General features: G+C 50.5%; 2 protein-coding genes across 4 annotated transcripts in view; one reads left to right on the top strand and one right to left on the bottom strand.

Moving 5' to 3' along the window:
* Positions 1–1,722: 1,722 nt before the first annotated feature.
* LOC138801789 (uncharacterized) lies at positions 1,723–14,225 on the bottom strand. The gene is made up of 5 exons (XM_069984888.1): positions 14,009–14,225; positions 3,322–3,474; positions 2,156–2,308; positions 2,008–2,079; positions 1,723–1,865 (listed from the first exon to the last, which is right to left on the bottom strand). Exons 1-5 carry the CDS (start codon positions 14,223–14,225, stop codon positions 1,723–1,725), a joined length of 738 nt encoding a protein of 245 aa, XP_069840989.1.
* Positions 14,226–20,455: 6,230 nt separating this feature from the next.
* VPS16 (VPS16 core subunit of CORVET and HOPS complexes) overlaps positions 20,456–25,559 on the top strand; it is a 135,599-nt gene continuing 130,495 nt past the window's right edge. Inside the window, exons 1-2 of one of the 3 annotated variants that reach the window (XM_069985341.1) lie at positions 21,130–21,220; positions 23,006–23,103. Coding sequence is in view for 2 of the 3 variants with exons in the window: in XM_069985339.1 (XP_069841440.1) it covers positions 20,522–20,571 (50 nt within the window). In the remaining variant the exon portion in view is untranslated. Of the gene's footprint in view, positions 20,572–21,129; positions 21,221–23,005; positions 23,104–25,559 lie in introns of those variants that run through there. The other 2 variants (XM_069985339.1, XM_069985340.1) reach the window with 2 other exon arrangements.

The raw sequence follows: 25,559 nt of genomic DNA, 5'->3' as shown, positions 1-25,559 counted from the left end.
CATGACTGGGCATGGATGGCAGACATATGCACAGTTTTGTGCATATTCGAGGGCTCCACCAAGAGGGTCAGCAGCGATGACGCTATAGTGAGCCTAACCATCCCTCTCCTATGCGTCATCAAAGAAACCCTGCTCTCCACAAAATGGAGCAATTTGTGTAGGGAGGAGGCCAGGATGGCAGGAGATGTTTTGCAGTGTGACACTGAGAGCACACTGTTGTCAGCTTCTCAGCAGCAATGCCAGGAGACGACATGAAGACATGAAGAAGACGACGACATGGAGGAGGATGTGGAAAAGGAGAGTACCCATACTTTGGAGGGTAGCACTCACGTTAGGTGTGTACCATCGGATAGGCGTGGATGGGGAGAGGAGGAGGAGAAAGAGGAGGAATGGGAGAGTCATCCGTCTGGTAGGGAACGCCTGTTGGTTGTTCAGACTCTGCCACACATGGCAGACTTCATGTTGGACTGCTTGGAAAGGGACAGACGCGATGTCTGTATAATGGACAGTAGCCGATACTAGATCTTTGCACTCCTGGACCCCCTGTATAGGAGACCAAGTTAGCTCTCTTATTCCCCTACAGGACAGGACCCGGTGGCTAAAGCAATACAAGTTTGAACTCCTGTAGACGATGATGGAGATCTTCCCGTCCATCATTGCTAGTGAAGGAGAGGGGAGTTCATGCGGGAAAGTTACATCTGTGAGGTCCATGGGCAATAAGCCAAGACTGGACAAAATGTGGGACAATTTAATGGCTCCCCAGCACTGAGGTGCCTCCTACCAGCAGGAGGGACAAGTATCAGCAGATGTTAAGGGAGTACATGGCAGACCATGACCCTGTCCTCCCCTATCCCTCGGCGCCATACACCTATTGGGTAAACAAGCTGGACACATGCCTGGAGCTGTCTCTCTATGCTTTGAAGGTGCTTGCCTGCCCTGCTGCCAGTGTACTGTCAGAGAGGGTCTTCGGCACAGCCGGGGGAATTCTAACCGATAATCGCAGCCGGCTGTCCACGGACAGTGCTGACCACCTGACGCTTATAAAGATGAACAACAACTGGATAGACCCAGAGTTTCGAACTTGTCCACCACAGTAAAGCAGCCAACAGTGAATCCCTATCACATAACCTCCTACTCCTCCTCCTCAACCTCCTACTTCCTGCTTAACCACTGACTACTAGACCCAATTTTTCCAGGGGCTTGCTTCAAGGGCCCCCAAGTGATTATCAAAAGGAAAAACCTTTTGAGCCTCAAGGGCTCCCCCATCTAATTTTTCTAGGGCTCAACTGATGGGCCTGAACCTAATTTTTCCAGGGCTCACCTGATGGGCCTGAACCTAATTTTTGCAGGGCTTATCTGATGGGCTTCAACATAAATTTTCCAGGGCTCACCTAATGGGCTTCAACCTGATTTTTCCAGGGCTCAATTGATGGACTTCAACCTAATTTTTCCAGGGCTCACCCAATGGACTTCAACCTAATTTTTACAGGGCTTGCTTGATGGGCCTCAACCTAATTTTTGAAAGGCTGAGCTGAAGTGCCTGCCTGCTACCTTGTTCTTGGAAGGCTGAGCTGAAGTGCCTGCCTTTGAGCATAGTGTATTTAAAAACTAATGGAAGAAATCAGTACAAACACTGCATAGAGATCTAAATAACATATTTTACTTATAAAATTAGGAAAACAAATAACGAAAAACTTAAAACAACACTAAAAAAAAATAACATCAACGCCTTTGGCGCAACTTGTCGATCTGGCCCTTCAGATTACTCAGCCCCAGCTGCAGATCTCTTAAGGTGTGCATTGCCCCATATGCCCTCTTAGACGGTTGGTCTGTCTTCTCCGCCAGCTGGTCGAGGGTCTCTATTACTGTTGAGGTAGAGAAGAGTTATGTGATCATTAGAAAACTTATACAGTTGAGGAAAAGCGATAATTTCCATCCTGTAGTTTCTCAGGTTTCTGCTCTTACTATATGCTACACGAGTTTGGAGGATTAGGGAAAAGTTCTTACCGCTCGCTGATAAAGGCCTTGCTTGCATTGGCTCTGGGGGAAAACGCTCCGGACAGTCCCCGAGGGTTGGAGCTAAATAAAATAAAAGCGCAAATTAGCCTATGTTTTCTAGAAAGAAATTCCATCTGTATCACGTTATTTTACCTACCATTTGAAGACAAGTTCGATGCTGGAGCCCTTGAGGTCGGGGCTGGAGGCGTCCTCTGGGGAGATGGGGTCCTTGCTGGCAATGGGGTCAGAGGGGCTGGGATTCTCAGTGGTGGCGGTGTAGGAAGGTCTGTCCTCGGTGGTGTTGTATGAACTATCCAAAATAAATAAATTAAAACAAAGACTGGCCACACGCTCCCCCGTAGCAGCGGCTCTCCTCTTCTCCCTCTGAGCACATGTGGTATGTAACGCACTCGGCCTGCGCTGCAAGCAGGCTCGGACTGCAGGCCTGGGGGATTCCCCTGCTCCCCTGTGGGCCCAAGCCATTGGTGGGCCCCTGAGCAGGAGGCCTGCTATCTGTTTAGCAGCTTCAGGATGACATATAATCCCCCAGTTAGTTTCATGGGACTTCACCTTTCAAGAAACTAAAAGGCAACTCCTATCATGCCTGGACAGCTCCTATACATTAGAACAGGGATGGGGAACCTTTGGCCTTCCAGCTATTGCAAAACTACAACTCCCGATGGGAATTGTAGTTTTGCAACAGCTGAAAGGCCGAAGGTTCCCCATCCCTGGCATAGAGTGTCTGACCAGTTACTAACAGTAAGTGAGCATTGCCGGTCACATACACAGCACTGTGCAAAGTCGTTATAGTAATGTGAAAGGTTTGGCGCTGGGTATATCTGGTGTATGTAGGGTGGGGCCCTAGAATAAAATATTCCCTGGTGGGCCCAAGGTACCTCAGTCCGACACTCGGCTGCAAGTCCTGTTACATTGTGTGAACATAGGGGGAGATTTATCAAACATGGTGTAAAGTGAAACTGTCTCAGTTGCCCCTAGCAACCAATCAGATTCCACCTTTCATTTTCCAAAGAGCCTGTGAGGAATAAAAAGTAGAATCTGATTGGTTGCTAGGGGCAACAGAGCCAGTTTCACTTTACACCATGTTTGATAAATTTTCCTCATAGCCTATATATACATGCAAATGTCCCAACTCCCAACTTTCATCCGCTGTGGGCCGAACAGCTGCCCTTCTGCGGCGCTGCCGCCTTCGTTCTTCCATTAGATTTAAAAAAAAAAAAAAAGGGATAGACGTCATCATCAGCATCATCATCCTAAGTTGTTTTCTAGAAAGAAATTCCATCTGTATCACGTTATTTTACCTACCATTTGAAGACAAGCTCGATGCTGGAGCCCTTGAGGTCGGGGCTGGAGGCGTCCTCTGGGGAGATGGGGTCCTTGCTGGCAATGGGGTCAGAGGGGCTGGGATTCTCAGTGGTGGCGGTGTGGGAAGGTCTGTCCTCGGTGGTGTTGTATGAACTATCCAAAATAAATAAATTAAAACAAAGACTGGCCACACGCTCCCCCGTAGCAGCGGCTCTCCTCTTCTCCCTCTGAGCACATGTGGTATGTAACGCACTCGGCCTGCGCTGCAAGCAGGCTCGGACTGCAGGCCTGGGGGATTCCCCTGCTCCCCTGTGGGCCCAAGCCATTGGTGGGCCCCTGAGCAGGAGGTCTGCATATCTGTTTAGCAGCTTCAGGATGACATATAATCCCCCAGTTAGTTTCATGGGACTTCACCTTTCAAGAAACTAAAAGGCAACTCCTATCATGCCTGGACAGCTCCTATACATTAGAACAGGGATGGGGAACCTTTGGCCTTCCAGCTATTGCAAAACTACAACTCCCGATGGGAATTGTAGTTTTGCAACAGCTGAAAGGCCGAAGGTTCCCCATCCCTGGCATAGAGTGTCTGACCAGTTACTAACAGTAAGTGAGCATTGCCGGTCACATACACAGCACTGTGCAAAGTCGTTATAGTAATGTGAAAGGTTTGGCGCTGGGTATATCTGGTGTATGTAGGGTGGGGCCCTAGAATAAAATATTCCCTGGTGGGCCCAAGGTACCCCAGTCCGACACTCGGCTGCAAGTCCTGTTACATTGTGTGAACATAGGGGGAGATTTATCAAACATGGTGTAAAGTGAAACTGTCTCAGTTGCCCCTAGCAACCAATCAGATTCCACCTTTCATTTTCCAAAGAGCCTGTGAGGAATAAAAAGTAGAATCTGATTGGTTGCTAGGGGCAACAGAGCCAGTTTCACTTTACACCATGTTTGATAAATTTTCCTCATAGCCTACATATACATGCAAATGTCCCAACTCCCAACTTTCATCCGCTGTGGGCCGAACAGCTGCCCTTCTGCGGCGCTGCCGCCTTCGTTCTTCCATTAGATTTAAAAAAAAAAAAAAAAAGGGATAGACGTCATCATCAGCATCATCATCCTAAGTTGTTTTATTCCTAAAAAGCTCAATACTTATATTATGAGTGGAGGGCCATATGCTGTCGGCTGCACATGACAAGTGGAGGGAACATATGATATATGTGGGCCCATGTGTTGGCAATCGGGTGGGGGTTCTGTGGGTACAAAGTAAAAGGGTTGTGAAAGTCCCCAGTATATTACACACCCCAATAGCAGATCCCAGTATATTACATATTCCAGTCTCAGGAATCCAGTATATTACACATCCCAATATCACGACACCAGTATATTATACATCCACCGATCAGGCTCACAGCGTATTACTCATCGTGCTGTATTTCTTCAAGTTTCCAGGGTCTTTTATATTTCAGGTCCGACCATTTCTTTTGGATTTGGACGGGGGTCCTTCTCTTGTTGAAATCATGCTGGAGGGCACGTATCACCTTCCTTACTATACGTCTTTTATGTGTGTTGGGGTCAGTGACAGAACACGTTCTAGCCCATAATGCATTTGATCCATGATTTTCACCATGAGCTTCAGCTCTTGATGGCCAAAAGGGGACGATAGCCTGGACATTTTTCTGCCTCTCTGTCACGACTGGCAAGTGAAGACAAGACAAGAGACAGTGGGCCCTAAATCTGAACCCACCCACTGTCACCTGCCTACTTGCCTCAATCGACCCTAAACGGTCGCGGACAACCATGAAGACAATCCCTATGCTGAATAAGTGCAAAACATAAAACGCAGACAGACAGACAAACACAATGCAGGAAGGTCAACCAGCCAAGTCAGAAACCGAACGAGCAACGCAGTACAAAATCAGGAAGAAGCGGGTAGTCAGGAGGTAGGCAAAAGCTCAGAATCCAGGCAAGGCAATAGAGAGGGACTAGGGCAGAATACAGGGAAGCACTGGGGAGCTGGGATCAGGACAACTAATAGCCAGCAAAGAGAGCTGGCAGTGTGTACAATTTATACTGGGTCAGGAGGCCGGACCAGCACACCATTGGTCCGACACTCTGATCCCAAACACCTAGCAGCTGGTCTGCTACAGACTGAGTGGAGGAGCGATCCGCCCCTCAGCCTGAGCATGATGCCGTTCAACTGCACAGGCTGGGCGGCCGCCACGAGTGACACAGAGCCGCGGCGTCTCTGGTTACCAGGCACGCCGTCGACAGGGCCGCCATCAGGAATTTCGGGGCCCCATACAACCAAAGTGTCTGGGCCCCCCACATTAATAAAAAAAAAATTGTGTGTTCGACCCACGCCTTGCTGGGAGGTATAATTTCGTTCAGATCAATTCTAGAGAACTGGCTCATATACCCCATTTTCCCCAGTGGCTTAAAATATAACCTCTGTTATACAGTTATAAAATTGTAGAAACTAAATGTGAACAAGGTGCAATTTAAATGTCACCATACAGACACTTACTTGTATAGCTGCCTCTTGTGCTCTGTATGAAGTGCATTATATTCACCCTTGCAGCGTACAATTTATAGCGTGTCTACAAGCCCAGCGGGGCTCATTATGATGGAGACTAAAACTTGTACAAGAGTGGGGTAGGGGTTCCCCTGTATTCAGAATGCTGTTGAGTACTAGGCAATGCCCCGTTTGGGGTTATTGAATTTCGAGGGTCTGGGGGGCTGTTTGATTTGTATATGTTCACCAATAGTCCCCCCCCCCGGTATGCTCACTAACATAGAATATGTTGATAAGGCTAATATAATGAGGCTGTTCCATGTTAGTGAGCATATACAAATCACCCCCCCCCCCCCCCCCCCCCAGGCAGGCTAGTTTAGCTCACCCAAGCCAGTGATAGCGAATACATGGCGGTGAGAACGCTTTCTAGGAGATCCTGTTTGTGCAGCAGAGGTGTCTTTATCCTGCTCTTCATAGACCCTCGAAATTCAATAATCCCAGACGGGGCATTGCCTAGCACTCAACAGCATTCTGAATACAGGGGAACCCCTACCCCACTCTTGTATAAGTTTTAGTCCCCATCATAATGAGCCCCGCTGGGCTTGTAGACACGCTATAAATTGTACGTTGCAAGGGTGAATATAATGCACTGCATACAGAGCACAAGAGACAGCTATACAAGTAAGTGTCTATTTGAATTGCACCTTGTTCACATTTAGGTTCTACAATTTTATAACTGTATAACAGAGGTTACATTTTAAGCCACTGGGGAAAATGGGATATATGAGCCAGTTCTCTAGAATTGATCTCACACACAGACACCACCAGCACACATGTATACAGACACAGCACACATGTATACAGACACCAGCACACATGTATACAGACACCAGCACACCAGGGCACGATGAAGTTTGAATCACCTGCAGTCCTATGTAACACCACATAACACAGTGGTATCTCTGAGCAGGGCCGGGACAAGGAGTTTTGGTGCCCTAGGCAAAGAAGGCAAATGGTGCCCCCCCCCCCCCCCCCGAAAAAAAACAAAAAAAAACTTATATACTGTATCTGCATAAAAAAGACATGTATACACACTTTTAAACACACTTAGTATGGCATGATCATAAATTAATGTAAATAGTTTTTTCCCCTGTAGCTAATGAAAACAATAATAGGTATTTTTGACATCAATAAAGTGCTTCATAACTTTTGATACTCAATACCATTTCGATACTTAATACAGCGCCCTACAACTCCCAACATACCTTCTTGTGCACTACAACCTCCAGCATACCTATTTGTGCACAAGAAGGTATGCTGGGAGTTGTAGTTGTGCAGCAGCAACCTCCCGACACAACAACTCCCAGCATACCTCTTTGTGCATTACAACTCACACACACACACACACACACACACACACATTGCAGCATTCCCGTCAGAGGCATAACTAAAGGCTGGTGGGCCCTGGTGCAAAATTTCTAGCTTGCCCCCTCCCCCCATCCAATGAGTGCAGTCAGAGGACAAAAAATATATCCAATGACTTTAAGGTGATGCCCTCTAACGTACCACGGGGTCTTAATGGGCTGTCACTGCCTCCTCGTCATGTACTGTACCACTGCCTCCCTCCTCATGTACTGTACCACTGCCTCCTCCTCATGTACTGTACCACTGCCTCCTCCTCATGTACTGTACCACTGCCTCCACCTTGTGTACTGTACCACTGCCTCCCCCTCATGTACTGTACCACTGCCTCCCCCCATGTACTGTACCACTGCCTCCCCCCATGTACTGTACCACTGCCTCCCCCTCATGTACTGTACCACTGCCTCCCCCTCATGTACTGTACCACTGCCTCCACCTCATGTACTGTACCACTGCCTTCACCTCATGTACTGTACCACTGCCTTCACCTCATGTACTGTACCACTGCCTCCTCCTCATGTACTGTACCACTGACTCCCCCTCATGTACTGTACCACCGCCTCCCCCTCATCTACTGTACCACCGCCTCCCCCATGTACTGTACCACTGCCTCCCCCTCATGTACTGTACCACTACCTCCCCCTCATGTACTGTACCACTGCCTCCCCCTCATGTACTGTACCACTGCCTCCTACTCATGTACTGTACCACTGCCTCCCCCCCTCATGTACTGTACCACTGCCTCCCCCTCATGTACTGTACCACTGCCTCCTCATGTACTGTACCACTGCCTCCCCCTCATGTACTGTACCACTGCCCCCTCCTCATGTACTGTACCACTGCCTCCCCCTCTTGTACAGTATCACTGCCTCCCCCTCATGTACTGTACCACTGCCTCCCCCTCATGTACTGTACCACTGCCTCCCCCTCATGTACAGTACCACTGCCTCCTCCTCATGTACTGTACCACTGCCTCCTCCTCATGTACTGTACCACTGCCTCCCCCTCATGTACTGTACCACTGCCTCCACCTTGTGTACTCTACCACTGCCTCCCCCTCATGTACTGTACCACTGTCCCCCCTCATGTACTGTACCACTGCCCCCCCTCATGTACTGTACCACTGCCTCCCCCTCATGTACTGTACCACTGCCTCCCTCCTCATGTACTGTACCACTGCCTCCCCCTCATGTACTGTACCACTGCCTCCTCCTCATGTACTGTACCACTGCCTCCCCCTTATGTACTGTACCACTGCCTCCCTCCTCATGTACTGTACCACTGCCTCCCTCCTCATGTACTGTACCACTGCCTCCCCCTCATGTACTGTACCACTGCCTCCTCCTCATGTACTGTACCACTGCCTCCCCCTCATGTACTGTACCACTGCCTCCCCCTCATGTACTGTACCACTGCCTCCCCCTCATGTACAGTACCACTGCCTCTTCCTCATGTACTGTACCACTGCCTCCTCCTCATGAACTGTACCACTGCCTCCTCCTCATGTACTGTACCACTGCCTCCCTCCTCATGTACTGTACCACTGCCTCCCCCTCATGTACTGTACCACTGCCTCCTCCTCATGTACTGTACCACTGCCTCCCCCTCATGTACTCAGGGGCGGTCTTGGCATTTCTGGGGCCCCAAGCGAAGTTATGTCTGGGGCCCCTTCCCCTCGACACGTGTTCCAAAACAATTGACCGCTGTATGTTGCCCCCAGTAGTATATACCCCTTGTGTGCTACTGCCAGTAAAATATACCCCTGTGTTTTCCCCCAGTTATATATAGCCCCCTGTGTGCTCCCCCAGAAGTATAAAGACCTCCTGTGTGCTGCCCCAGTTGTATATAGACCCCCTGTGTGCTGCCCCCAGTAGTATAGACCCCCTGTGTGCTCCCCCACTAGTATATAGGCCCCCTGTGTGCTCCCTCAGGGGTGTTTAGCCCCCCCCTGTGTGCTCCCCCACTTGGATATAGACCTCCTGTGTGCTCCCCCACTTGGATATAGACCCCTGTGTGCTCCTTCAGTAGGATATAAACCCCTGTGTGGTTCCCCCAGTAGTATATAGACCCTCTGTGTGCCCCACCAGTATTATATAGACCCCTTGTGTGCTGCCCCAGTAGTATACAGACCCCTGTGTGCTCCCCCAGTTATATATAGACCACCTGTGTGCCTCACAAGTAGTATATAGACCCCTGTGTGCTCCCCCAGTAGTATATAGCCCCCCTGTGTGCTCCCCCACTTGGATATAGACCTCCTGTGTGCTCTCCAAGCTGGATATAGACCCCATTCTGCTGCCCCAAGTAGTATATAGACCCCCTGTGTGCTGCCCCCAGTAGTATATAGACCCCTCAGTGAAGCCCCAGTAGTCTATAGCCCCCCTGTGTGCTCCCCCTGTTATATAGCCCCCCTGTGTGCTCCCCCCATTCATATAGACCCCCGATGTGTGCTCCCCCAGTTAAACAGACCCCTTTGTGCTCCCCCTCCCATATAGTATATAACACAATAAAACAAACACTTATACTCACCTGGGTCCGGGCGTCTCCTCTTCTCTTCACTCTTGTGGCCGCAGGAAGGGTTTTCCCTGCAATCACAAGAGGCTGCACTCCCCTTGTCCTGGCGCCGATGCTCCAGTGATGTCACTGGAGCGCCGGCACCACAAGAACAAAGCTGCCACTTGTGACCGCAAGGAAAACCCTTCCTGCGGCCACAAGAGTGACTGACAGGAAGGGGGCCAATGTCTCCCTCCCTGTCAGTGCTGCTGCATGTAACTATGAGCGCTCATTACGAGTGCTCATAGTTACAGTTCAGATGGCAGCAGCGATCGGGGCAGCGGCCCTGTCCAGCGGTGTTGAGCACAAGGGCGGGGCGTGGGGGCCCCCCTGGATGTTGGGGGCCCCAAGCGATCGCTTGGGGTGCTTGGTGCCAAAGACCGCCACTGCATGTACTGTACCACTGCCTCCCCCTCATGTACTGTACCACTGCCTCCCACTCATGTACAGTACCACTGCCTCCTCCTCATGTACTGTACCACTGCCTCCTCCTCATGTACTGTACCACTGCCTCCTCCTCATGTACTGTACCACTGCCTCCACCTTGTGTACTGTACCACTGCCTCCCCCTCATGTACTGTACCACTGCCTCCCCCCATGTACTGTACCACTGCCCCCCCTCATGCACTGTACCACTGCCTCCCCCTCATGTACTGTACCACTGCCTCCCTCCTCATGTACTGTACCACTGCCTCCCCCTCATGTACTGTACCACTGCCTCCCCCTAATGTACTGTACCACTGCCTCCTCCTCATGTACTGTACCACTGCCTCCTCCTCATGTACTGTACCACTGCCTCCCCCTCATGTACTGTACCACTGCCTCCCCCTCATGTACTGTACCACTGCCTCCCCCTCATGTACTGTACCACTGCCTCCCCCTCATGTACTGTACCACCGCCTCCCCCCATGTACTGTACCACTGCCCCCCCTCATGTACTGTACCACTGCCTCCCCCTCATGTACTGTACCACTGCCTCCCTTCTCATGTACTGTACCACTGCCTCCCCCTAATGTACTGTACCACTGCCTCCTCCTCATGTACTGTACCACTGCCTCCCCCTCATGTACTGTACCACTGCCTCCCCCTCATGTACTGTATCACCGCCTCCCCCTCATGTACTGTACCACCGCCTCCCCCTCATGTACTGTACCACTGCCTCCCCCCATGTACTGTACCACTGCCTCCCCCTCATGTACTGTCCACTGCCTCCCCCTCATGTACTGTACCACTGCCTCCCCCTCATGTACTGTACCACTGCCTCCTCCTCATGTACTGTACCACTGCCTCCCACTCATGTACTGTACCACTGCCTCCCCCTCATGTACTGTACCACTGCCTCCTCCTCATGTACTGTACCACTGCCTCCTACTCATGTACTGTACCACTGCCTCCCCCCTCATGTACTGTACCACTGCCTCCCCCCTCATGTACTGTACCACTGCCTCCCCCTCATGAACTGTACCACTGCCTCCCCCTCATGTGCTGTACCACTGCCTCCCCCTCATGTACTGTACCACTGCCTCCCCCTCATGTACAGTACCACTGCCTCCTCCTCATGTACTGTACCACTGCCTCCTCCTCATGTACTGTACCACTGCCTCCTCCTCATGTACTGTACCACTGCCTCCTCCTCATGTACTGTACCACTGCCTCCTCCTCATGTACTGTACCACTGCCTCCACCTTGTGTACTGTACCACTGCCTCCCCCTCGTGTACTGTACCACTGCCTCCCCCTCGTGTACTGTACCACTGCCTCCCCCCATGTACTGTACCACTGCCCCCCCTCATGTACTGTACCACTTCCTCCCCCTCATGTACTGTACCACTGCCTCCCTCCTCATGTACTGTACCACTGCCTCCCCCTCATGTACTGTACCACTGCCTCCTCCTTATGTACTGTACCACTGCCTCCTCCTCATGTACTGTACCACTGCCTCCCCCTCATGTACTGTACCACTGCCTCCCCCTCATGTACTGTACCACTGCCTCCTCATGTACTGTACCCCTGCCTCCTCCTCATGTACAGTACCACTGCCCCTCCCCCTCATGTACTGTACCCCTGCCTTTACCTCATGTACTGTACCACTGCCTCCCCCTCATGTACTGTACCACTGCCTCCCCCTCATGTACTGTACCACTGCCTCCTCCTTATGTACTGTACCACTGCCTCCTCCTCATGTACTGTACCACTGCCTCCACCTTGTGTACTGTACCACTGCCTCCCCCTCGTGTACTGTACCACTGCCTCCACCTTGTGTACTCTACCACTGCCTCCCCCTCATGTACTGTACCACTGCCTCCCCCTCGTGTACTGTACCACTGCCTCCCCCTCGTGTACTGTACCACTGCCTCCCCCCATGTACTGTACCACTGCCCCCCCTCATGTACTGTACCACTTCCTCCCCCTCATGTACTGTACCACTGCCTCCCTCCTCATGTACTGTACCACTGCCTCCCCCTCATGTACTGTACCACTGCCTCCTCCTTATGTACTGTACCACTGCCTCCTCCTCATGTACTGTACCACTGCCTCCCCCTCATGTACTGTACCACTGCCTCCCCCTCATGTACTGTACCACTGCCTCCTCATGTACTGTACCCCTGCCTCCTCCTCATGTACAGTACCACTGCCCCTCCCCCTCATGTACTGTACCCCTGCCTTTACCTCATGTACTGTACCACTGCCTCCCCCTCATGTACTGTACCACTGCCTCCCCCTCATGTACTGTACCACTGCCTCCTCCTTATGTACTGTACCACTGCCTCCTCCTCATGTACTGTACCACTGCCTCCACCTTGTGTACTGTACCACTGCCTCCCCCTCGTGTACTGTACCACTGCCTCCACCTTGTGTACTCTACCACTGCCTCCCCCTCATGTACTGTACCACTGCCTCCCCCTCATGTACTGTACCACTGCCTCCCCCTCATGTACTGTACCACTGCCTTTACCTCATGTACTGTACCACTGCCTCCCCCTCATGTACTGTGCCACTCCCTCCCCCTCATGTACTGTACCACTGCCCCTCCGCCCATGTACTTTACCACTGCCTCCACCTCATGTACTGTACCACTCCCTCCCTCCCTCTAATGTACTGTACCACTCCCTCCCTCCCTCTAATGTACTGTACCACTGCCTCCCCCTCATGTACTGTACCACTGCCTCCCCCTCATGTACTGTACCACTGCCTCCACCTCATGTACTGTACCACTGCCTTCACCTCATGTACTGTACCACTGCCTTCACCTCATGTACTGTACCACTGCCTCCCCCTCATGTACTGTACCACTGCCTCCACCTCATGTACTGTACCACTGCCTTCACCTCATGTACTGTGCCACTGCCTTCACCTCATGTACTGTACCACTGCCTCCTCCAACGTTTTTGTGTGGCACTGAATTTGTTGGGTTTCTGCGCTTGCTCTGTTTACCGTGCGTGATCAGAAAGGTGATCATTTTGTAGTATGGACAATAACACTTCAGCTATCAGGGGGATAATTGGATTGGGATTGTAGTCATGCAACACTTCAGATATCAGGGGGACGATGGGGATTGTAGTCATGTAACACTTCAGCTATCAATGGGATGGTGACGACCGTAGTCATGTAACACACACTGCTATCAGGGGGATAATGGGGATTGTAGTCATGAAACACACACACCAGCTATTAGGGACATGAGGGGGGTTGTAGTCATGGAACACCAGCTATAAGCGGATGATGGGGATTGTAGTAATGTAACACACACTTCAGCTATCAGGGGGATTATGGGGATTGTAGTAATGTAACACATACTTCAGCTATCAGGGGGATGATGAGGATTGTAGTCATGTAACACACTTCAGCTACCAGGGGGATGATGGGGATTGTAGTCATGTAATACACTTCAGCTGTCAGGGGGATGATGGCGATTGTAGTCATGTAACACACTTCAGCTATCAGGGGGATGATGGGGATTGTAGTCATGTAACACACTTCAGCTACCAGGGAGATGATGGTGGTTGTAGTAGTCATATTTACATCCACAATTCTCATACACAGACAGGCACACACACACCCACACACACACACACACACAGTTCACACACACACACACACACAGCTCAAACACACAGTTCACACACACACACACACACACAGCTCAAACACACACACACACACACACACACACACACACACACTTATCATGAGGAAACTTTACTTTTAGTAGCTCCTTGCCTCCTCCTGCTTCCATCTCCTTCCTGGAGCCGGCACCGGGTTCTTCCGCCCCTCCCCCCACCTCCTCTGTGTGCCTGTCTGTCTGTGTACGAGAGCAGAGCAGGAAACAGGTGATGTGGAGGGAACAGGACCCCAGATGGCAGGGTGAGGCAGCCTGTCAGTCCAGCCAGGCAGTAAGTGGTGAGGAGGCCCAGCAGCATATTCACCTTCCTCCCCAGCGTCTTCCTTCTCCTGCAGTCTGAAGGATCCGGAGTAGTAGTCAGGAGTAGGAGCGGCTATGACTGCCGCCGCGGGACTAGAGCCTGCTCCCCCCGCACATGTGAGATGTGTGTGTGTGTGGGGGGGGGGGGGGGGGGATAGATCTTGTGTCCTGCAGAGGGCGCTGCTGGCGGCTGGATCCCGGCCTGCCCGTTGGCATGTGAGCCCCACAGCAGCTTCCGAGCTGATGCTGCTGCAGGTGAGGGGGAAATGAGGGCGCTGGTGGTATGTGAGCGCGCAGGGGCAGCGCTCGGCAGCCACCAGTAGACAGAATACAGTAGCCAGTAGTTAAAAAAAAAATTCAGAGACCGCAATTGCGCCCCCTGTAATTTACCACTTGATGGCGCCCTAGGCCATCGCCTACCTTGGCCTACCCTTTGTCTCGGCCCTGTCTCTGAGTACAGATAATGTAGTAGATTTCACCTGCAGTCCTATGTAACAGCACAGACAACACAGTGATATCTCTGAGTATAGATCATGTAGTAGATGTCACCTGCAGTCCTATGTAACACCACAGATAACACAGTGATATCCCTCTGAGTACAGATAATGTAGTAGTCACCTGCAGTCCTATGTAACAGCACAGATAACACAGTGATATCTCTGAGTACAGATAATGTAGATGTCACCTGCAGTCCTATGTAACACCACAGATAACACAGTGATATCTCTGAGTACAGATAATGTAGTAGCTGTCACCTGCAGTCCTATGTAACACCACAGATAACACAGCGATATCTCTGAGTACAGATAATGTAGTAGTCACCTGCAGTCCTATGTAACACAACAGATAACACAGTGATATCTCTGAGTACAGATAATGTAGTAGCTGTCACCTCGGGGCGCCCCTACTAAATAATGTTCTACAAAATAAGACTCACAGGTGACGTCTTCTTTGATCTGAGGCGTCACTTTCCCTTTTCCTCTCCATCCGGCCCAGACCTCCATGATGATTTCTTCCAGATATGTTTCATCTTTTCAGAACCTGCGAGACAAACAATTTAGGCTCCGCACATTTCTAGCAGCTTCCTTTCCTTTCTCCCCCCTGTAGGCTCCCATAGTAACTGCGCTGTGTGGTGTTATGTGCAGTAAAGCGAGTAGGAATGTGGGATGCCCCCTGTATGTAGGATCCCCTGCTGTTCCCCCTGTATGTAGGATTCCCTGCTGTGCCCCCATGAGCTAATAATGCCCCTAGAGGTGGCCCCCATGAACTAATAATGCCCCCAGAGGTACCCCCATGAGCTAATAATGCCCCCAGAGGTGCCCCCATGAACTAATAATGCCCCCAGAGGTGGCCCCCATGAACTAATAATGCCCCTAGAGGTACCCCCATACACTAATAATGCCCCCAGAGATGCCACCATGAGTTAATAATGCCGCCAGAGGTGCCCCCATGAACTAATAATGCCCCCAGAGATGCCCCCATATACTAATTATGCCCTTAGAGGTGCCCCCATGAGCTAATAATGCCCCCAGAGGTGCCCCCATATACTAAAAATGCCCCCAGAGGTGCCCCCATGAGCTAATAATGCCCCCAGAGGTGCCCCCATATACTAATAATGCCCCCAGAGGTGCCCCCATGAACTAATAATGCCCCCAGAGGTACCCCCATATACTAATAATGCCCCCAGAGGTGCCCCCATGAGCTAATAATGCCACCAGAGGTGCCCCCATATACTAATAATGCCCCCAGAGGTGCCCCCATGAACTAATAATGCCCCCAGAGGTGCCCCCATGAACTAATAATGCCCCCAGAGGTGCCCCCATATACTAATAATGCCCCCGGAGGTGCCCCCATGAACTAATACTGCCCCCAGAGGTGCCCCCATATACTAATAATGCCCCCAGAGGTGCCCCCATACACTAATAATGCCCCCAGAGGTGCCCCCATATACTAATAATGCCCCCAGAGGTGGCCCCCATGAACTAATAATGCCCCTAGAGGTACCCCCATACACTAATAATGCCTCCAGAGATGCCACCATGAGTTAATAATGCCCCCAGAGGTGCCCCCATGAACTAATAATGCCCCCAGAGGTGCCCCCATATACTAATAATGCCCCCAGAGGTGCCCCCATGAGCTAATAATGCCCCCAGAGGTGCCCCCATATACTAATAATGCCCCCAGAGGTGCCCCCATGAGCTAATAATGCCCCCAGAGGTGCCCCCATGAACTAATAATGCCCCCAGAGGTACCCCCATATACTAATAATGCCCCCAGAGGTGCCCCCATATACTAATAATGCCCCCAGAGGTGCCCCCATGAACTAATAATGCCCCCAGAGGTGCCCCCATATACTAATAATGCCCCCAGAGGTGCCCCCATGAACTAATAATGCCCCCAGAGGTGCCCCCATGAACTAATAATGCCCCCAGAGGTGCCCCCATATACTAATAATGCCCCCGGATGTCAGGATGGTATCTCTGCAGAGCATTATGCGCCCCTCGGCTCGTGCTGTTCGGCCGAGAAGGCACTGATTTTCTTGTATCCTGTTTCTGTGTTTTGTTTGCAGTGTGTGAACACTGGTTTATATGCTCACCTTTGTTGGGAGACACACCCGACTTCACCTGCTGAATTCTGTCTGGCCATGTCATGGTTAATCTGTGTTTGGGTTCTGCTGTGACTGACAGGTCATCCTGCCAGTGGATCTGTCTCGTTTTTTTGCCCCGAATATCGATATTAGTATCGATATTTCGGTGCATCGTGCAACACTAGTCCACTCCGACACCGCTCCCTGCTCCCGGCCCCGACCCTCTGAGACGGCAACACGTGTCCTCAGTCCCAGCAGAGTGAAGTGACTGAGAACACTGATGGGGTGGCTGCTGTTACGGAGGGAGACAGTGATCAGCGCAGCTGTGACTGCATCCCTCTCTAACAGCAGCCACCTGGTCACCCCCAGCCCAGAGCTCACCCTGTGTCCAGAGCCTCCCGGCAGCACTCACCCCCTGTGTCCAGAGCCTCCTGGCGCACAGTCCAGCACTCACCCGCAGCACACAGCCCCCCGCCCCACAACCAACCGCCCCCCCATCACCCGTGGCATCGCTCACTCACCTGCGGCATAGCCTCCGCACTCACCCGCGGCACCCCCCCGGCAAGCTCCGCCCTGCGCGATCGCCCGCGACAAGCTCCGCCCCGCGATCGCCCGCGACAAGCTCCGCCCCCAGCGTGATCACCCGCGACAAGCTCCGCCCCCGCAATTGCCCGCGGCAAGCTCCTCCCCCCGCGCGATCACCCGCGACAAGCTCCGTCCCTCGCAATCACCCGCGTCACTGCCAACTCAGCTCTGCTACACCTTCCCCCCAACTCAGCTCTGCTACACCTTCCCCCCAACTCAGCTCTGCTACACCTTCTTCCCAACTCAGCTCTAGGGATGTCACGATACCAGAATTTTGAGTTCGATACCGATACCAGCTTTCTTATTTCGATACTTAATACCAATTCGATACTAAATAAAGTTTAAATAAAATAAGTAACAATACAAATATAAGCGATATACTTATTTATGTGATTTTTGATAACTTTGTTACATTTTATAGTTCGGACAATTACGCATGCAATGGATGTCAAACATGTATGTTCCTTTTCTTCCACTTTTTTTTTTTTTAAAAAAGCAAAAGGGATTATTAGAACCTTTTATTGTGATTTTTAAAAATTTTTAATAACACTTTTTAATTCCCCTCTACCCTGCAGCATAACTCCCTGTGCACAACAGCATACCTCCTTGTGCACTACAACTCCCATCATACCTTCTTATGCACTACAACTCCCATCATACCTTCTTATGCACTACAACTCCCATCATACCTTCTTATGGGGATTTGTAGTGCACACAGAGGTATGCTGGGAGTAGTAATGCATAAGAAGATATGCTGGGAGTTGTAGTGCATAAGAAGATATGCTGGGAGTTGTAGTGCATAAGAAGATATGCTGGGAGTTGTAGTGCATAAGAAGATATGCTGGGAGTTGTAGTGCCCAAGGAGACATGCTGGGATGTTGTGTCGGGAGGCTTCTGCTGCACAACTGCAACTCTCAGCATACCTTCTTGTGCACTACAACTCCCAGAATACCCCCTTTGTGCACTACAAATCACCATAAGAAGGTATGCTGGGAGATGTAGTGGACACTGAGGTATGCTGGGAGTTGTAGTGCACAAGAAGGTATGCAGTGAATTGTTGTATCAGGAGGCTGCTAATGCAAAACTGAAACTCCCAGCATACCTCCTTGTGCACTACAACCCCCAGCATACCTCTTTATGCACAAAAAGGTATGCTGGGGGTTGTAGTTCACAAGGAGGTATGCTGCTGGGAGTTGTAGTGCGTTAGCAGCCTCCTGACACGACTCCCAGCAGCATGCCTACTTGTGCACTACAACTGCCAGCATACCTCCCTGTGCACAAAGAGGTATGCTGGGGGGTTGTAGTGAACAAGGAGGTATGCTGCTGGGAGTTGTAGTGTGTTAGCAGCCTCCTGACAACAACTCCCAGCATACCTCCTTGTGCACAACAACTCCCCACAAGAAGGTATGCTGCGAGTTGTTGTGTCACTGTACCCGGGGGAAGGGTGGTGGTGGGGGATCGGGCAGGTGCGGGGGACCATGCTGCACGGGCGGGTGCGGGGGACCATGCTGCACGGGCGGGTGCGGGGGACCATGCTGCACGGGCGGGTGCGGGGGACCATGCTGCACGGGCGGGTGCGGGGGACCATGCTGCTCGGGGCGGGTGCGGAACTGGCAGGTGCTGGATGGTGGGGAACTGCCGGGTGGGAGAGGAATAGTTAAATGACTGCCGCCCGAACAGGCTCGCGGGCCGCAGTCATTAGCAGTGGGGGCCGCTCCATATGCAGCAGACTTGTGCTGCATATGGAGCGGCTCGGGAAGGGTTAAATGCTGCTGTCAGTTGTGACAGCGGCATTTACCCTGAATAGCCAGCACTAGCGCTCGCTATGTGCCGGCTATTTGAATTTGCCGCCGCCGGGAGCGGAGACCACGTGGGCGGAGGAGGGGACACCAGGGGGCCGGGGGTGGCACACAGAGAACACGTCCGGCGCTCAGCTAGCCGCTGCCCGTGTTCTCTGCACCATACTTTATATTGAGCTGCTTTATTATGCAGCTTAACATAAAGTATCGATACCAGGAAATCCTGGTACCGAACCGTTTTTATGCCCGAAATATCGATAGTAGTATCGATATTTCGGTGCATCGTGCATCACTACTCAGCTCTGCTACACCTTCCCCCAACTCAGCTCTGCTACACCTTCCCCCCAACTCAGCTCCGCTACACCGTCCCCCTAACTTAGCTCCGCTACACCGTCCCCCCAACTCAGCTTTGCTACACCGTCCCCCCAACTCAGCTCTGCTACACAGTCCCCCCAACTCAGCTCTGCTACACCATCACCGCCAACTCGGCTCTGCTACACCGCCACCGCCAAATCAGCTCTGCTACACAGTCACCGCCAACTCAGCTCTGCTACACTGTCATCCCCAACTCAGCTCTGCTACACCGTCACCAACTCAGCTCTGCTACACCGTCACCGCCAACTCAGCTCTGCTACACAGTCACCGCCAACTCAGCTATGCTACACCATCATCATCTCCTTCATTGTCTCGGCGCTGCTACTTCACCATCATCAGGCATAAGCATTGCATGATGGGAAATGTAGTTTCCTATCTTGGATATAGATTGGCTTTTAGAAAAACTTGTAACTCAAGAACCGCAGCAGCTAGAAAGATGGGAGATGGCTCAAAATACTCAGGTGGACTTGGTGAGTAAGGCCAGCTAGGTTTGGGAGCATTTCATTTTTTTTTAGCTCTTGGGGGGCATACCCCTTTAATTATTGAACAGTAGATAGGCAATCACAGTACTGGATGTAGGTATATGTGCACTTTGCTTGAGTATTGTTACCATTATGGGGGAATATTAGCTCTCTACTTAACATCTAGCTGCATTTCTAGCCGGTGTTGAGTCTTTTGCTGACACAAGGAATCATATTTCTGTAGGATTTAGTCACAACCCTACATGAAACCATACTCCCCACAGCCAATCCCACCCACTGACCAATCACTACGCGGACGATCTGGAAGTTCTACAAAACCCCCCGGCTGGCGATCCTACTAGCGGAAGTATACATTGAGAGCTAGAGAAAAACACGTGACATCCGCTCCAAATCTTATTCGCCGCCTGTCACATGACTTTAGCTTTCCGGTTGTCAGGATCATTCAGACACAGAAGCATTTTTCACTATGGACTTCTGCACAGCTAATTGGTATCCTATGGGCGACGTGTATTATCGGTGAGTGCAGGGAGCTGGGTCAGTGCGGGGCAGAAGTACACGGCGCAGGGCATGGCTTTAGGCTGTGTAGGAAACTTGGCAGCTCTTGTCTTGTAGTCTTGCTCTTGATTACTATGCGGTATGGCTATTCGTCTGCTTACAGATTATGCACTTGTCACCTGCATATTGCTTCACAAACTGCCCTTATACATCTGTTGAATCGCGTTCTGTGGCTGTAACTATACCCTGTATACAGTGGCGTAGCTACAGGGGTCGCAACGGTCGCAGTTGCGACCCGGCCCGCCAGCCAGGGGGGCCCGGCTGGGCCCCCCATGCCACCTTGCTGTGTCCCCGAAGCTGCTTGCAGTGGCGTAGCTACCACGGTCGCGGCGGTCGCCGCCGCGACCGGGCCGCTACCAAGGGGGGGCCCGCGAGGCCCCCCCTTGCCACTGTACTGCTCCCCTCCCACTCCCTCTTGTGACCGCAAGCAATGTTTTGCCTGCGATCACAAGAGGCGGCTGGGACGGGGCCGGCTGACGTGCGGGGCTGGGAGCATCAGGTAGGCAAAAAGACAGGTCCCGCGAAGCTCCGCCCCCTCCGCGGGAAGCCCCGCCCCCGCCGCGAGAAGCCCGCCAGCGCGCGTGACTAGAAGACTAGAGGAACCATTCAGGTGAGTAAAGATTTTTTTGTTTTAAAGGACATGATGGGAGGTGTAGTGGTATGATGAAGGAACAAGAGGATGATGGGGGTGTAGTGGTATGATGGTGAAACAAGAGGATGATGGGGGTGTAGTGGTATGATGATGATGGAACAACAGGATGATGGGGGTGTAGTGGTATGAGGATGGAACAAGAGGATGATGGGGGGTGTAGTGGTATGATGGTGAAACAAGAGGATGATGGGGGTGTAGTGGTATGATGAAGGAACAAGAGGATGATGGGGGGTGTAGTGGTATGATGATGATGGAACAACAGGATGATGGGGGTGTAGTGGTATGAGGATGGAACAAGAGGATGATGGGGGGTGTAGTGGTATGATGGTGAAACAAGAGGATGATGGGGGGTATAGTGGTATGATGAGGGAACAAGAGGATGATGAGGGGGTAGTGGTATGATGATGGAACAAGAGGATGATGGGGGGTGTAGTGGTATGATGATGATGATGGAACAAGAGGATGATGGGGGGTGTAGTGGTATGATGATGATGGAACAAGAGGATGATGAGGGTGTAGTGGTATGATGATGGAACAAGAGGATGATGAGGGGTGTAGTGGTATGATGATGATGATGGAACAAGAGGATGATGGGGGTGTAGTGGTATGATGATGAAGGAACAAGAGGATGATGGGGGGTGTAGTGGTATGATGATGATGATGGAACAAGAGGATGATGGGGGGTGTAGTGGTATGATGATGGAACAAGAGGATGATGGGGGTGTAGTGGTATGATGATGAAACAAGAGGATGATGGGGGTGTAGTGGTATGATGATGATGATGGAACAAGAGGATGATGAGGGGTGTAGTGGTATGATGATGATGGAACAAGAGGATGATGAGGGGTGTAGTGGTATGATGATGGAACAAGAGGATGATGGGGGGTGTAGTGGTATGATGATGATGATGATGGAACAAGAGGATGATGGGGGTGTAGTGGTATGATGATGATGGAACAAGAGGATGATGGGGGTGTAGTGGTATGATGATGAAACAAGAGGATGATGGGGGTGTAGTGGTATGATGATGAAACAAGAGGATGATGGGGGTGTAGTGGTATGATGATGGAACAAGAGGATGATGAGGGGTGTAGTGGTATGATGATGATGATGATGATGGAACAAGAGGATGATGAGGGGTGTAGTGGTATGATGATGATGATGGAACAAGAGGATGATGAGGGGTGTAGTGGTATGATGATGATGATGGAACAAGAGGATGATGGGGGTGTAGTGGTATGATGATGATGGAACAAGAGGATGATGGGGGGTGTAGTGGTATGATGATGATGGAACAAGAGGATGATGGGGGTGTAGTGGTATGATGATGAAGGAACAAGAGGATGATGAAGAGTGTAGTGGTATGATGATGGAGGGCAGGAGGATGAAAGGGGTAGTAGTATGGTGATGAAGGGGCAGGAGGAGGGGACAACATGGGGGGCATCTGTAAGGGGGATAAAATGGGGGGCCATCTATATGGGGGATAACATGGGGGGCATCTATATGGGGGATAACATGGGGGGGCATCTATAAGGGGGAAACATTGGGGGGCCATCTATAAGGTGGACTACATGGGGGGTGTATACAATAGGGCATGCACAGAGGGGGATATGTACTATAAGGGAGTCACATAGAGTCAGGCTAGCTACTAAATGAGGGTGTAAAGGGGCCAATACAGATGTGCAGTGTGTATAGAGATGAGGATGGTGTCAGTGTGAGGAGACTAATATGTCTGTCTGGCAGATTCTGTGGATTCGTGGCTCAGACGTTCTCATAATGGCCGAGAGCAGATGGAGAAGAAGATGAAAAGGGAAGAACTCCGATCAGAGAAGACGTCCCCTGTGAGTCACTTGATATAACTGCACTGTAATTTATATGGTGTATAGAGCCTGTGTGGAGCTGCGTCCACCTCTATATGACTGGATGAGGTGATATTGGTCTATGTACAGAGGATTATATTCAGTAGCAGTGGTGGTGTTAGTCAGTATGTGGTGGTATTAGTCAGTAGCAGCAGTGGTGTTAGTCAGTATGTGGTGGTATTAGTCAGTAGCAGCAGTGGTGTTAGTCAGTATGTGGTGGTATAATTTGTTGTTATCTGGTACTGTGTTTTATTGGATTTAGTATACTGGATTTGGTCAGTAACAATATGGTGGTGATGGTTGTGGTGTGGCAGTAATATTTCCCCTTGTGTACTGGTAATATGGGTCTCAGTAAACAGGATTTGTTTAGTAACAGTATGGCGGTAATATGTACGGTGATAATATTTCCTGTATACTGGTATTATTGGTAATATCAGTCTTGAGATATATATCTACCAATAGCATCGAGAAAGGGGGGGGGGGGGCCCAAGTTGACCTCTTGCACCAGGGCCCAAGAGACATTAGCTACGCCCCTGCCTGTATATATATATGTGCCCTTACATTTTCTGCCCTGCATGTTATATATACATATCTATATGTGCCCTGACATTTGCCCTGCATGTTATATATACATATCTATATGTGCCCTGACATTTGCCCTGCATGTTATATATACATATCTATATGTGCCCTGACATTATCTGCCCTGCATATTATATATACATATGTATATGTGCCCTGACATTTGCCCTGCATGTTATATATACATATGTATATGTGCCCTGACATTTGCCCTGCATATTATATATACATATGTATATGTGCCCTGACATTTGCCCTGCATGTTATATATACATATGTATATGTGCCCTGACATTTGCCCTGCATATTATATATACATATGTATATGTGCCCTGACATTATCTGCCCTGCATATTATATATACATATGTATATGTGCCCTGACATTAACTGCTCTACATATATGTATATATTGTTTCTGAACGTTTTCGCAAGTGTGGATGTTGGGTTGCACCTGGCGAGTTTAGCTTTGGTGAGACTTCACATACAGTACAGCACTGTATAAGATTGCTGGAGTGCATACGCCGTACAGTAGTACAGTCAGTGCACCACCATCTCCCATCCTGTACTGTATAACACTGCTGTATTGCATATTCAGTACAGTAGTAGTACAGTCAGTGCACCACCATCTCCTCTACTTTACAGTGCTGGGGTGGGGGGGACTCTGTACAGTAAAGGATGAGTGAAGAGTAAGTGTATGTTAACATCTTGTTTTTAGGCGCACGTCGGGCTACACGGCAGAAATCAGTGAAAAAAGGATGCCACCGTGCGGCTGATGGCCACATTGACTTTAATGAGCAGGACGGCATCATTATGTGACTGTGTTCTGCTCATTTGCGGGATGTACACTGCTTTTGTGCAGGATTCAAAAGCTTGGTCGACTACGCTTTTGAGTCTTGCACAAAAGCCGTGTACGTCCTGCAAATGAGCAGAACACAGTCACATAATGACTCCGTCCTGCTCATTAAAGTCAATGTGGCCGTCGGCTGCACGACAGCATCCTTTTTTCACTGATTTCTGCCGTGTAGCCCGACGTGCGGCTAAAAACGAGATCTGAACATACCCTTAGTGACCACTGTGCTATAGTTGCTGGTTTTGCTCCATTGACTCTATTAGAATCATTGGAACCCTATCATAGAGGGGCTGGGGTTTCCTCTCACTAAGTGTAGGTCGGCTCACCTCCAGTGCTTCAGCCTGGGCCTGGTGGTACAGTCACTTTAAACCAAGGTCCCACTGTATTTTCTATGGGAAAACACTGCTCGGTTCTCAAACTGCCTAACTGAACCAATTAAGTTTGAGAACCGAGGTACCACTGTATTTGCTGTTATGTATTAAATATTTGAGTTATGTATTTAAATATTTTAACTTTGACATGTCGTCGGGCCTAAAAAGCAAAATATGGTCAGCACTCCAATTCCACAATTTACACTGAGCAGGTTGCACGCTGCTGTGGCGAATATACAGACAGAAGCACAAAATTGCTACAGCAACCTGCATTATCTGTTTTTGTAACTTGTTATTGATCGCTGTGGGTGTCGCTGCTTAGATCGGGCAGTGCCATTATATTTGTCCCGCAGAGGAAATCAATTGATCTTCTCTGACAGTACAGCACAGCTCATTATAATATGAGTGGTCCCACGGCTGCCTGGACCATCCATTTTACAATCTTCTGCAGGACCCAATGCAGGCAGTGTGTGTTATGATGTCGCCCACGCTGCCTGTGCCAGGACGTGGCACTGCCTTCTATTACAATTTGCTGCCTGTGGGTTGTGATATCAGGCGGCGCCATGTCCCTGCAGAGGCAGCGTGGTGACATCATCACACATGCTGCCCATGCCTGGTGCGTCCTGCAGGCGT

The sequence above is a fragment of the Dendropsophus ebraccatus genome, chromosome 9 (assembly GCF_027789765.1).
Source record: "Dendropsophus ebraccatus isolate aDenEbr1 chromosome 9, aDenEbr1.pat, whole genome shotgun sequence".
In the NCBI taxonomy this organism is placed as follows: domain Eukaryota; kingdom Metazoa; phylum Chordata; class Amphibia; order Anura; family Hylidae; genus Dendropsophus; species Dendropsophus ebraccatus.
This window is presented reverse-complemented; position numbering and strand designations above follow the sequence as displayed.

What these genes read in the sequence shown, in the direction of transcription:
- LOC138801789 (XM_069984888.1), bottom strand. Translation starts at nt 14,225, where the DNA reads ATGCTGCTGGGCCTCCTCACCACTTACTGCCTGGCTGGACTGACAGGC. An exon ending in GAGGCAAGGAGCTACTAAAA is followed by an intron (nt 3,475 to 14,008) that starts GTAAAGTTTCCT and finishes TATTTTGGATAG; the next exon opens with TTCATACAACACCACCGAGG. An exon ending in AAGGCCTTTATCAGCGAGCG is followed by an intron (nt 1,866 to 2,007) that starts GTAAGAACTTTT and finishes CTACCTCAACAG; the next exon opens with TAATAGAGACCCTCGACCAG.